The sequence below is a fragment of the Rhinatrema bivittatum genome, chromosome 11, assembly GCF_901001135.1.
Source record: "Rhinatrema bivittatum chromosome 11, aRhiBiv1.1, whole genome shotgun sequence".
NCBI classification, from domain to species: Eukaryota; Metazoa; Chordata; class Amphibia; order Gymnophiona; family Rhinatrematidae; genus Rhinatrema; species Rhinatrema bivittatum.
This window is the reverse complement of record NC_042625.1, coordinates 95,914,374-95,927,740: the sequence shown is the minus strand read 5'-3', so window position 1 is coordinate 95,927,740 and position 13,367 is coordinate 95,914,374. Positions and strand designations below refer to the sequence as shown.

The window sequence follows — 13,367 nt, the reverse complement described above, 5'->3', positions numbered from 1 at the left end:
TGAGGATGGTGCCCTGCAAGCCTGCAAAGGCTGAACTGCTTCATCCCATGATCTGACCCCAGCCAAAAAGATAAAATCTGATCCTTAAGCACAAAGGAGTGTGCTGGAATGATGCGTTAAAAATACGTCTTACAAAGAGAGGGAGAATATCCTTAAAACTATTTCTCAAAAAATGTAAGGGAGAGGAAGCCATCACTGATTAGTAAAACCGAGGCAGTGACCGCAGAACCTCTCAAGGTCTGGGGTCTGGAGAGCATGACCTGAGAATGAATTGAAGTCAGCCTTGCTCACACACATTTTATTAAATGGCATCTATCTGTTACATGCAGCGTACAGCATTAATCCTGGACATCACAAACCAATGCTTCTAAACAAAAGTCCCCTCCTGCTAATCCAAATGTAACTGGCACTTCCAGGAATATTGCTCCTGGCTTCCCAGCTCAGTGGAGATGACTGAAATACTGTGGGATCTTTTTTGGCCCACTGGTTCATCCTGCTCCTCTGGGCTTCCAGAACCAACCTCATGAGCTACCATGCCATGAGCCTTCATCCAAAACTGTCCAGGCCTCCTCGCACCTCCTATTTCCATATCCCCCCCCCCCCCCCCTCCCAACTCTGCTCAGCCAGCGCAGTGACCGTCCTCAGCTAGGGTTCACTAACAGCTAAGGTAAGCCCCAAGTCTGCCAGCAGGTGTCACCACTGAGTGACAACTCAACTGAGAATTCTTCCAGTATCCCCAGCTCTGGCCAGCCCTGGGAGCAAAAGCCTGACCCAGGAATCCAACCCAACCCTTCCGAATAGCAGTGTCACGCTTCCAAAGCTCTCTTACCCCGGAAATGTGCAGGAGATGCGCTAGGACTGGGCTCACTTCTAGCATCTGAATGGAACTGGCTGAGAAGAAACGGATTTATTTCAGTGTAAGCATACAGGTTAAAGAGAATGCAAAGCGGAAATGACAGGGAAATATACTGTTTTGTTTTTTGAGTTTGGGGGCTGGGGGGGGGTTTGTAGTGCTTCTCAAAGGTCTTGAAGCACAGATGTTATGTCATCTTGTCTTTACTCATGTGCTCTGTGGAGTGGAGCTCTCCTTAGTGTGTGTTTTCAGTCTTCCAGGACAGCTGCAGAAAAACTACGGAGAGATGGTAGCTTTCAAATGGGCCCGCCGGCGCACATATATGCATGCGTGTGGTCGCATGCCCAGAGAAACAGCTACTGCATTTACATGTGCATTTATAAAATAGCCTAGGCGCTCATATCTGGGTGCCTAATTTTAAACTTGTGCACACCCAGCAGCGAAACTCTGCTTACGGACGATCATCTGAGGGGATTTTACAACAGACGTGCGTTCATCATCCACCAGCTGGGGCCTGCACTTCCCCCAGTAACTCCATACCCCTCAAACATCTCACAGATGCATGCAATCTTTTTTTTGTTTAGACTTACACCTCCTCCACAGCAGACCTGGACGCACACCCAGTTGTGTAGGTACTCGTGCACACATCTCTTGGCCCCATCCTGGAACACCCCCACACTCCTGATGTGTGCATCGGGACTTGTGTGCACACGTGCGAGGGTTTTAAAATCCTACATGTGCGCAGGTCTCCCGATTTTGATATGCACCAAGCTTTAAATTCACGTTTTACTGCGCAATTAATTATGAAAGTGGGGTGATCTGAGAGGTGTCACATGATCTCCTGGGCTGCTCAGCATGTTTTAGTCATCTTATAGTAGCAGTAGGCCCCAGGGTTGTCACAGTGGGTCACGGCCTTAACCAAGGCATCCAAAAGTCCTTCATCAGTCCTTGGCCCATTGGTTCTTTATAATCAGAAAACACAGAGGGTGCTTTTCAAAGACTTACACTGGGGTTGGAAGGATACACATACTTGCATGCTCTGTAAATGGAGCACATGCAGGCATGCGTTTACAGCTGTTATTCAGGGCACAGATATTCAATTTGACTTCTCTTTTGGCTGCAGATTTTGGGTGTGGTGGGGGTCTGGAGTAAACAATGTGAGATATGGGTGATGGAGGTCTCGGAGAACTGGTGCTTGGAAGTACATAAGCGAGGTGCACCCATGAATCAGCCAGGTTTATAAAATGAGTGGAGGGTTAGTGGAATTATTTTGCACATAAAACATGTCCACATGCTTTAATAAAATGCGGATCCTTGCATGAAAGAATGAGCGTGTACTGACACACACGCGGGTACTTTCGGGGCAGGGAAATGCGGATCCTTGCATGAAAGAATGAGCGTGTACTGACACACACGCGGGTACTTTCGGGGCAGGGAAATGCGGATCCTTGCATGAAAGAATGAGCGTGTACTGACACACACGCGGGTACTTTCGGGGCAGGGAAATGCGGATCCTTGCATGAAAGAATGAGCGTGTACTGACACACACGCGGGTACTTTCGGGGCAGGGAAATGCGGATCCTTGCATGAAAGAATGAGCGTGTACTGACACACACGCGGGTACTTTCGGGGCAGGGATACCGCTGTAACTTTGGGCAGACCTCCAGCTGCGTGTATGCACGCGACTGAAAATTACCATCCTTAGGCCAAAATAATGTAAGCGCCTATTCATCCTTGTTTGATTGAAAGATGGCCGATGCTCTAACTGCTGGCAGGTGAAGCCCAAGACCTGACCAGGCACCTGCTGCCCTCCTTGGCGTTCCCGGGAGCAGTACCAGCTGGCGGGGGCCAGTCCTGGTTATTACCCCACTGCCTGCATGGACTCGTCGTAGCCCTGCTGTTCTTGGGGAAATAAGAACAGCCCACCAGGACCGGCTGGGTCCGAAGAAGGGAAACAGAGCCCTGGCGAAGATTTCTGACTTGGCTCCCGCCTCCCTCCCAGGAGGAATTTAGGATGCCTGAGCTAAGGCTGCAGCATCTGGTTTTATTAATACTTTGAAAATAAATAAAATATTGCCCGGCTGCAGCTTAAAGCAAAGATGTAACCAGAACATCTCACCTTACAAAGCCGAAGAGGCCTGGATTTGTATAAATCCACGAACAGCAGTAATTTGGGAGGCCAAAGGTTTCCATGGAAACGGCAGCATTAGAGGCAGCTTTGCTTCTGTGTTTTCTGGTGTCATTCACTCCTCCCTCCCCATGGTCCGGAGCCAGGGCCTGGCGTCACTGCCGTCCTGGGGATGGAACCAGGGCCATTCTGCACTCACCTGCGGGCCGGGCTGGCCTGCTGCTGTGTATTCTGCGCAGATTTCTTACTACTGACCCACCCAACCAGGGGAAAGCTGGAATCATTTCATTTCTACACAAGAGAAACTCCCTGAATTAATCCCCGTATTCTGCATAGTCTCAGGTCATTATCGTTTCTGTTTTCCGGGGAAAATCGGAAGCAGTCGGGGCCCCTTTGTGTCTCATTCCTGTTAAACAAAAGCCTAAGCTTTTGCTTAGAACAGAATTTACCAGGTTACTGTTGTTAAAGGTGTCTGAAAACTGGAAGGAGGTGTAATTATTAGTTTGGATTAGGAGCACCCTGGCAGGGTGACAAACTGGTTAATCAACATTTTGCTACAAACCTTTCCGACCTGCCAGCACTCGCTACTGATCTCTCAGTCCTGCACTAATGGAACAGAAGGAGATTTCCAGTTAATTAGGCCTTATTAACACCGCAGCCTGAGTTTAGGATGGATGGGGGGAGGGCACAGTCCACATGCCGTTTTATTAAATTGGTTATTCTCTCACCCCACCAGCAGCACAAACCGTATTTCCCTTAAAGCATGACTGTGGGCTTTGCCCGGTGCCCCGGTGGCAGAACTGTGCACTACATGTTGAAAGCTCCTGGTTTCATTTCTGGATTGCTGGGACAGGGGTCACTGTGAAGTCAGGGGGAGGAGGGATTCTTGGTTATTGTGGTTATTGTGGCTGGATTTGGAGCCCATGACTGGTGGGTTCTGGAGGGAGCCTTGGTGCACAGCCCCCCCGGCTGAAGACTGTCAATGCAATGATCAGACTAGGACAATTCAGACTGAGCTCGAGCTCAAACTGCCAGATCAGAAACAAACAGGGCTGGCCCTGGAGCCCAGATATCTGGTCCTTTCTACCTCTCTCTGGCATGGCATCCAAGAACACAAACTTGCATCACACAGTACCTGGAACAGGGGGGGCAGGGGAATGGATCTTATTTACAAGAGGATTTTTCTAATTCCATGGCTAGGATGGGGTCCAGCCTGATGGAGAAATAACTTGCAAAGCTGGTGCACACACCCACAAACGTATGCAAAGCACATGTTCAGTCAGAAGCCTGAGCTGTAGCAAACACACATTGAAAACACTGAGAACAGATCGATGGTGAGCCCAAGTGTCTCCGAGTGCTAAGATGCTGTCTGTTTTAAAACCTGAGCAAGGAGCGTGCTCTGGTAGTGATCATTCAGGTGCTTCCCTCAGCTGCACGGATGGGCTCCTTGGAGCAGGTCACACCCTGCTGGATGTATCGGAGGAGCTCTTTGCGATTGTCCAAGATAGTGTCGAAGCTCTCCTGCAGCCGGTTCTGCTGGTCAACGACCTTCTGCTGGAGACTGCGGATCCAGCGCAGCAGTGCCAGCCTTCGATACATGGTCAGCTGCACGTGGTGCTTCTCCTTCTCCAGCTCCTTGAACTTCTCCTTCTCCTGCAGGTTCTGGAAAGCTTCCAGCAGAGTAGGAAAGAAGCTGTCCGAATCAGGGGACGTTTCTGCATCAGCCAGCTTGGGGTCCTCGGTCAGGGCCTCTCCCTCGGTGGATGCCACTGGGCCATCCCACAAATTACCGGTGGCGCTGTCAGGACTGTCGATGCTGAGGGAGCTGCTGGCATAGCCATTGTCCTCCAGGGGGGAACCTGCCCAGTCATCACATCCTCCACCTGTGTCTGCAGTGCCTTCATTCAACTCTGCAAATCTGATCTCGGCCCCTTCTGGAGGACTCCGGACGTCATCTTCACACGAGAGGCCAATTCCTTCCGATTTCATTGTCTGGGAAATCTCCTTCAGATGTCCCTTGGCCCTCTGCGTCTGCGCTATCACCAGATTGTCTTCTGGAAGAGCGGTGCTGGCCGGATCATCGCGCAGCCCAGCCTGCCAGTTGTCATTTTTGTCACATGTCTCTTGCACAATGTTAGAGTTCCTGTCCTGCCTGGGCTCCTTTGTGCCACCAAAGGCAGATTCTCGGTTCATTTCATAAATCAGTGAATTCACGGGACCTTCGGTTTCATGTACAGCAAACATCTCTCTCCTGGTCTCTCTGTTCTTAGCTGCCAAAACAAACACATACAAAGGTAAATAAAGACCAACTGGATGGCCAGATTCAGAGTTATCAGGTTCTATACAGGGAAGACCAAACAGAACCCACAGGACCTCCCTAGAGAAGGCACTCGGACCCAGTGCAGATCTGTAGTGTTTACTGTACATACTGCTGCCCTGCAGCGCTCAAACGCACGCTCTTACCGAGCGAGCTCCTGCAGCGCTCGAACGCACGCGCTTACCGAGCGAGCTCCTGCAGCGCTCGAACGCACGCGCTTACCGAGCGAGCTCCTGCAGAGCTCGAACGCACGCTCTTACCGAGCGAGCTCCTGCAGCGCTCGAACGCACGCTCTTACCGAGCGAGCTCCTGCAGCGCTCGAACGCACGCGCTTACCGAGCGAGCTCCTGCAGCGCTCGAACGCACGCTCTTACCGAGCGAGCTCCTGCAGCGCTCGAAAGCACGCGCTTACCGAGCGAGCTCCTGCAGCGCTCGAACGCACGCGCTTACCGAGCGAGCTCCTGCAGAGCTCGAACGCACGCTCTTACCGAGCGAGCTCCTGCAGCGCTCGAAAGCACGCGCTTACCGAGCGAGCTCCTGCAGCGCTCGAACGCACGCGCTTACCGAGCGAGCTCCTGCAGCGCTCGAACGCACGCACTTACCGAGCTCACATTGTCACTGCTTTGCCGTAAATGCAAAGTCTGCTTCTTCACTCGGTGTGAAGAGTATTTTGCCTATTGGATGTCATTCCTTCTATTCAGTTTATTCTGGTTATGAGAAGAATTATGATAGCTGGGGAGTTTTCAAGGGTGGATTTGGATGATCTTTATGGGGTGGGCACCTTTTCTCACAGTTTTTTCTGGGCTTTCCTTTTCCTGAATAGTTTTTATAAGGTATTGGTCTGCAATTAGAATATAATGACCGTTTTTCCATCATGATTTTACTTTTCTGTTAATTTGCTTCTGCTTATTAATTTGGGTTTGTTTGGTTTTTTTTAAAGGATTTTTTAGCATTGTGTGATGTGTTCGGGCATTATCTCTTTGTGATATTGTTTCTTTGGTTTGTGTGTGTTTTAAATCCGCTTTGTTATGAATTATGCTTGAAAAAACAGAATACGAGATTTCTAAATTAATTTGAAGACGGCATAACAACTAACAGTGTGCTACATGAGTCAGGAAATAATTACTATTATGGCCTTTGCTATCTGCTATGTGTAGCTTCTTCTGTCATCCAAAAACCTGAGCAGACTGATGGGCCAATTGGTCTTTTTCTGCCGCCATCTACTTCTGTTACTATGTTATAGCTTGGGGTTCTCTTTTAATGCATTTAAATTTTAATTACTTTGGGTCATGTTCTGCATTGGCTGAATCTACTTGGCTGATGGTGGCAAAAAACTCTGGGGTGCAGCTTCTCACAACAACAAGATCTGCACCGCCAGTCTCAGGAATTGTTGCACAATTAACAAGGGTCTGCAAGGCCATTTCTTTGTTTTGCACATTAGATTTACTGAACCAAAAGAAATTTTAAGAACTGAATAAAATAAAATAAATTGCCGCCCCCCCCCCCCCCCCCCGGCCTTCCCGTGCCCCTCTTACCCCTTCCTGGGGTGGGTGAAGTTAAAAGAAGCAGGATCGCTGCCCAGGCACCCCGGAGTGATGCAGCAGCTCCCAGGGATTCAGCTTGGCCCTTTCCGCTTTGCAGACTCCAGGAAAGGGGTAAGCGACTTCGGGAGGAGGCATTTGGGCCTGGCCAGGGTACATGAGTGGGGGTTTTTTTCTTGTTGTTTTGGTGGCTCTTTGGGCTTTGTTTCTTAATTTTCTGAAAGTCAGAAAGTGAATTTTGGAGGCTTTCTTTTTTGTTTTGTTTTCCTGGTTTTCATTTCCTGTAAAAATGATGCACATCCCTAACAATGAAAAGCAATTTCTTTTATGGGAGATAAAGCGGTCGTCTTCCTGCCTTCACCCAGGATGGTTAAGAAACTGTTTGCCTCTGCACTCCAAGCCACCTTTTAACCCGCACGTGTAATCGGCGTCAGAGAGAAAAAGCCAAGGGTTTGTGCCGTGTGTCCCCTGTGGTGCCGCAAGCAGAGCCTGGGCAGGGTGGGAGCGAGGGGCCTGTGCTGGGCTTGGGACCCCCTTCCTGCCTGCCACCTCAGTGGTGCTGAAGGGACAGCGACAGGTAGGCAACATCAAAAGCCACTTCAGAGCCAGATTCAAAGTAACAGCCTCTTCAACCACAGCCAAGCACCCTTCAAACATTACACAGGGGCACATAAACTCTAGTGCAGCCACCAAAGGATTTCTTCTTTTTGGGCAGCTACCATAGATGAACAAGTCTGCTGGAATTAATTATTTTAGAAAACAATTGTCAATTCAGCCACAAAAAAAAAAAAAAAAAAAAGTTGTTGTGAGAACTCCTGCTTCAGTTAATATTGGGTTATGTGTTACGGACACCCCATAATTTGGCACCCTATCTCTGCACAGAAAGAGTCCAGGACTAAAATAGCAGGGGACACCTCAGATCATGACTGAAGTGCCCTGGCAGAGCCATCTGTGTGTATGTCAGCACTGGAATAGCAGTGGTTGCTGCAGGGCAGGATTGAGACGCATTGGCAGAGCTGTATATGGAAGTCACAAGTACTGGAATAGCAGGGGGTAATGTGAGCGAGAGTGACATGCACTGGTAAACCTAAGTGAGAGGGACCTCTTCCTGGAGTAGTAGGAGGTGTCCCATGGCAGGGTTTAGGTGCATTGGCAGAGCTTTGCGTGGGGGTCTCAGAACAGGAGTTACAATCATTGCTGCAGGGCAGGATTCAGGTGCATTAGCAGAGCTTCAGGTGGTCGCTAACAAAAGGTGACTCTATATTTATAAGGTGGAGAAGAGGTGCTGAAAGCCATTGATAGCATCAATACACACACAGCATCCTTCTACAGTTCACCTCAGTGCCCAAAACATGTCCCTACCCACAAAATGCCATCCAGCAGCTACCGCAACATATTCAGCCTCAAAATATACCATTCAATGCCTACTGTGGCAGGCCCCGCCATGTAAGTCAGCATTTCAGCTATTGCTGTCATGGGCTTCCTATACTGTCCTGCAGAGCCAGCAGCTGAGAACCGCACTCTCCCATGGCAGGGCCCCCTCTCAGTACAAATTACAGCAGACACGTGGGAGCCCCAAGGCCCCAGAAGCAGCATCAATAGATGGGAGCACGGGAAGCTTGCACTGATCACAGCCAGCCAGGTACCCAACCCCAGTACAATGCCCTCATCCGAAATCCCTGCACACCAGGCTACAAAATAAATCTTCCCTTTTCAGAGCAGAGCAAAGAAATTCGGACAGAAAATGGCCCTGAGGTCACTGCCTGCAGTAGAATCAGAAATGGGAAGAGAAAGAGCTGGGGGGGCGGGGGGGGGTGGATAGGACTGGGCAGTGTTTGTAAGGAGGCTTCTGCTATGGAGCTGCTCCTGCCCGGGAAGCTGCCTCCAGATGTGCAGGGGGGGGGGGGAGGGGCGAGGCTGCAGCCGGGGTCCGTCCGCCTCCGCTGCTTGGCGGAGGGGGAAAGCCCAGCCCAGGGGGGTGGGGCAGATCGCGCAGGGGGGCCCCCCCCGCTCTCCCCCGCGTACCTGAGCCCCGGATCCCGCGGCACCGCGTCCGAGCAGCGAGGCGACGGCGGCGGCGGCGACTCCCAGCCCCTTCCTGCGGAAGCCCCCGACGCGGAGGGCGGAAGGGCGGGGAGAAGCTTTCCGCCGGCTCTGGATGGGAGGCTGCGGTTAGGCGCGCATCTGCCAGCTCAGAATAACAGGGGAGGGCGGCCCCTGCGGGGGTAGCAGGGCTCAGCCGCACCCAGGACCCCTCCCATGAATCAGGGGCAGGTTTCGGACTCCAGGGCAGCCTCCCGGGCTCAGCCCTTGTCTTGTAGGAGCGCAGCGTTTGCAGCTCGCACCACTGTTTCCTCTGGGGCTGAAGCCACCACTCACTCCTTGCAGGTCCCCGCAGCCTTCTTGGAAGCCCAGTGCTGTCTGGGGTGGCACCTGCCACTCTGTGCAGGCTACCCCAGTGCTTCCTTGTGGCCAGCAGGGATCCTCTGGGCTTATTGCCCACCACCCTCGTCAAGAAGAAATATTCTCAGCCCTGCTTCCCAAGTCTGTTTCCCTGCAGCCTCACAGGGTGACCCGTTCACCTCATGTAGAGGACTCAGCTTTTGGGGTTCAGTTTAACACCTTTGAGTGCTTCTATCATATCTCTCCTCTCCTCTAGGGTAGACCTGTTTTTCCTCCCTAAGTCTCCTGTCACAAAGCTTTTGCTGCAGACCTCACACCATTTTGGTTACCTTTGCCTGGACCAGCACCAGTACAGCTTCCAGCACTGGACCCAGTGAGGTCCCTATTCAGATGCAGTCCAGATAACAAAGCCAGCTGGATCTTCAATAGTCCAGCCACACCATCGAATATAGTTGGCAATCTTAAAGTTAGCCAGATAACTAAACTCGTCCCCATTACACCCCCAGAACGCTCGCTCCTAACTTACGGGCCGATACAGTAAAATTCACAGGAGAGTGGGCGAGCGCACTGTTAACCCGCGTTTGGACGCACGTTTTTGACGCGCTAGCTTTACCCCTTATTCAGAAAGGGGTAATAGCGCGTCGAAAATGCACGTCCAACCCCCCCGAAACTAATGGCGCCCGCAACATGTAAATGCATGTTGATGGCCCTATTAGTTATTCCCGTGCGATTCACTAAGTAAAATGTGCAGCCAAGCCGCAGATTTTAGTTTCAGAAATTAGCGCCTACCCAAAGGTAGGCGTTAATTTCTCTCAGCACTGGGAAAGTGCACAGAAAAGCAGTAAAAATTGCTTTTCTGTAAACCCTCCGACTTAATATCATGGCAATATTAAGTTGGAGGTCCCAAAGTAAAAAATAATTAAAAAAAAAAAAATTTAAAATCGGCCCGCAGCTCGCGGGTTGAAAACCGGACGCTCAATTTTGCCGGCGTTCAGTTTCCGAGCCCGTGGCTGTCAGTGGGCTCGAGAACCAACACTGGCAAAATTGAGCATCAGCTGTCAAACCCGCTGACAGCCACCACTCCAGTCAAAAAAGAGACGCTAGGGACTTGCTAGTGTCCCTAGCGCCTCTTTTTACCGCGGGCCCTCATTTAAATACTGAATCACGCGCACAGGAGAGTGGCCTGGGCGCTCGCCCGCTCTCGTGCGAGTTTTACTGAATCGGCCTGTTAGCTGGCTAACCTCTGAGTTATCTGCTAAATGCGTCAGAATATGGATCTCAATATTCCAGTAGAGGTCTCATCAATGCCTTCTACTGACGCATTATCTCCTTTATCTGCTGCTTATGCCTCCCATAGTGTTCCTCTGGCTTTGTCACCTTGAGATAATCAGATATGACTACTCCAAGGTCTCTCTCCTCCTCAGTGCATATTAGCACCTCACCACCCCCTTCCCCACCATCGTGTACCACTCCCTTGGATTTCAGCCCATGAGATTCATTAAATCACTTTTCATTCTCGCTGCTCCTTCCTGTTGCATATCTTAGTATCATCCTCAAAGAGACAAACTTTTCTTTCTAACCCTTGTGCATTACCTCTCACAAAGATATTGAACAGAACCAGTCCCTGATGCACTCCCCTAACCACCATTTTTCCTCTGAGTAAACTCCATTAACCGCCATCCTCCATGGTCTCTCGTGCAGGCAGTCTCTAATCCTGTCCGTCACCTTGGAGTCCACCCCCAGGCTGCTCAGTTTATGTAAGAGCTTCCTATATGGGACAGGGTCCATTTTTGCTGAAATCCAAGAATAGTGCATCTAGCATCCGCCCTGATTTAATTCTCTGTTCACCCAATCACTAAAAGCAATCAGATTTGTCTGACATGATATCCCTCTAGTAAAACCATGCTTCTCTATCCTTTCCTTCAGTACAGTCTCCTCTCCACCCAGCAGAACCTCTTTCAGCTCCCTTAATATCTTTGGATGTATCCCATCCAGTCCCTTTGCAAGTTCCTTGCATGCAAACCCTCAGCTGACATTACCCCACTACCAGAAGTGGCCTTTCCGACTCTATGTGGTCTTTCTCCAGTCCCTTTTACAATCAACACTAAACAAAAGCATTTCGGCTTTTTCCTGTTATGTTCCATACACTTTCTCCTTTACGTCAAATGAGTGTAACTCGCCTTGAGCTAACAATTACAGACATGATAGCAGAGGAGAAAAGGTGTTTTCCTAGACCTCTGCACTGTCCACGCACCTGCATTTCAGACTGAATACAGCTGCACCTTTGATACAATGGTGTGCCATGCACATCTGGACTGACTTCACCAATCTGCCTGTTTTCTGTCCAGCTGTGGAAGCCTCTTTCAAAATAAGTTCTTTAGCCCTTATTCGAAAAAGGACTTTTCCCATTCTGTGCCTAAGGCCCTTTATTTGGAGTAATAAACATTCAGATAAACCAAATAGCACTGAAACATAGAAACATAGGATATGACAACAGATAAGGACTGTAAGGTCCGTCTCGTCTCTCCAATTAATTTCCAGGTGTAATGCCATCTGTCCTTCACAACTAGGGATCCTCTGAGCATGTCTCAGGCAGAAAGTATACAGACTACACCCTTTGTATTGAGAACACCTCTTTATTAATTCCAGGTTCACTGGCCTAGCAGTAAACAGATTAAAAGATGGGCTGTCCCACCACCATTGTCAGTGCTCAAGTTGTGCTGAGCTGCTTAACCAAGTCCGACTGCACTAATCACATTATGAAAAAAGTTTAAAGAACAGTAACTTTCTCACCTGTCATGGAATTCCCCTGGAGCAGGTGCCCTAAGTCTCCTGACCAACATATCCAGACGGGCAGAGTCAGTATATCATGGGATTGCGGACCCTGATCAGCTGCAGGAACCTGCTGTCCCCGGCATTTGGAAGGAACCGGTTCCTGCTGTTTCCATGTGGGCTGGGTGTGTCTGTGTGTGTGCAGCAGCTCAGGGTGAATCAGAGATTACCCACAAGCCGGCCTAGCAGGTCCCACTGTTTATTTAAAGTCCTTTCACAGCCACCAAACATGACAGCTTTCTGAAGACACCATTTCTCCCCGGATAATCCAAATCCACGCCCCACATCCCCCCAAAAGCATGAAAATACTAACCAGGTCTCAGTGTAACATAGCAACACAGTACATGAAGGCAGAAAAAAAAAACTGGCCCATCTAGTCGTCCAGATTTTATTTAATTTTCAATTTTGTATGCTGCCTTTTCAGGAACAAACCCATCCAAGGTGGATAACAGCACGCAACATTACAATACAATATAACTTTCAGAAAGTTAGTGCAAATCTCCCCTGCTTCCCCACAAGACTGAGATGCTTTCTCTCTGGTCTTCTAGCACTGTGGGTAGAGATGTGCTCACTAATTCTGGTGTCACCTTATGAAAGCAACACAAGCTCCCTGCACTGTGAGGCACTTTTAAGTAAAACAAAAGCCTATAAAAAAAAAAAAAAAGGTCACACAGAATCCCTATAGCAAATCTGTCATACCAAATCCGCACTAATTCCTAGAACTCAAAGAGCAACAGTCATACCTATGGAAAGGCAGCACTGGGCCCTTGAACACCAATACACTCCCTGCTGGGAAATCAGGACAAGCCAGACTGCTACAGTTCCTGCTGGCAGAACCCCTCAGCGCAGTCATGCAAGCTAGGCATGTGCTTTCATTTGAAACCAGAAGGAAAATTATAATAATATTTGCTATTTCATTTCAATTAATTTTGAAAATGAAATGAAGGAAAATGGATTAAGTTGAATTTATTAATTTTTCTGTTTGGTTTTCAAAAGCAAGGTCCTGCCACCACCAAAAACAAATCCTAACCCTGACCTGGATAAGAGCAATCCCTAGTCACACCTGCCGCACCAGTGCCTGTCTCCCGATGGCTCCAGCTGGTCCCAACTAAATGAGAGGAGCCCCCTAGTAGATGGCACCCAGTGAACCCCATTGAGTGCCATGGCCTTATGCTTTCTTATTTGTTCAGGTGCTTTAAGCTGATGCCATCTGCTTACCTGTGCTCTGTTACTTTCACCCTTTTATCCTACCTGTTTCCACTTTGCTTTTTGCCCCTCCCTTATATATCTACA

At 49.5% G+C, this 13,367-nt stretch overlaps 1 protein-coding gene across 1 annotated transcript; it reads right to left on the bottom strand.

The window, feature by feature from the left end:
• Nucleotides 1-283: 283 nt before the first annotated feature.
• C11H1orf216 (chromosome 11 C1orf216 homolog) lies at nucleotides 284-12,158 on the bottom strand. Its single transcript, XM_029571221.1, has 2 exons — nucleotides 12,036-12,158; nucleotides 284-5,251 (listed from the first exon to the last, which is right to left on the bottom strand). Exons 1-2 carry the CDS (start codon nucleotides 12,040-12,042, stop codon nucleotides 4,395-4,397), a joined length of 864 nt encoding a protein of 287 aa, XP_029427081.1. The 5' UTR covers nucleotides 12,043-12,158; the 3' UTR covers nucleotides 284-4,394.
• Between the last annotated feature and the right edge of the window lie 1,209 nt (nucleotides 12,159-13,367).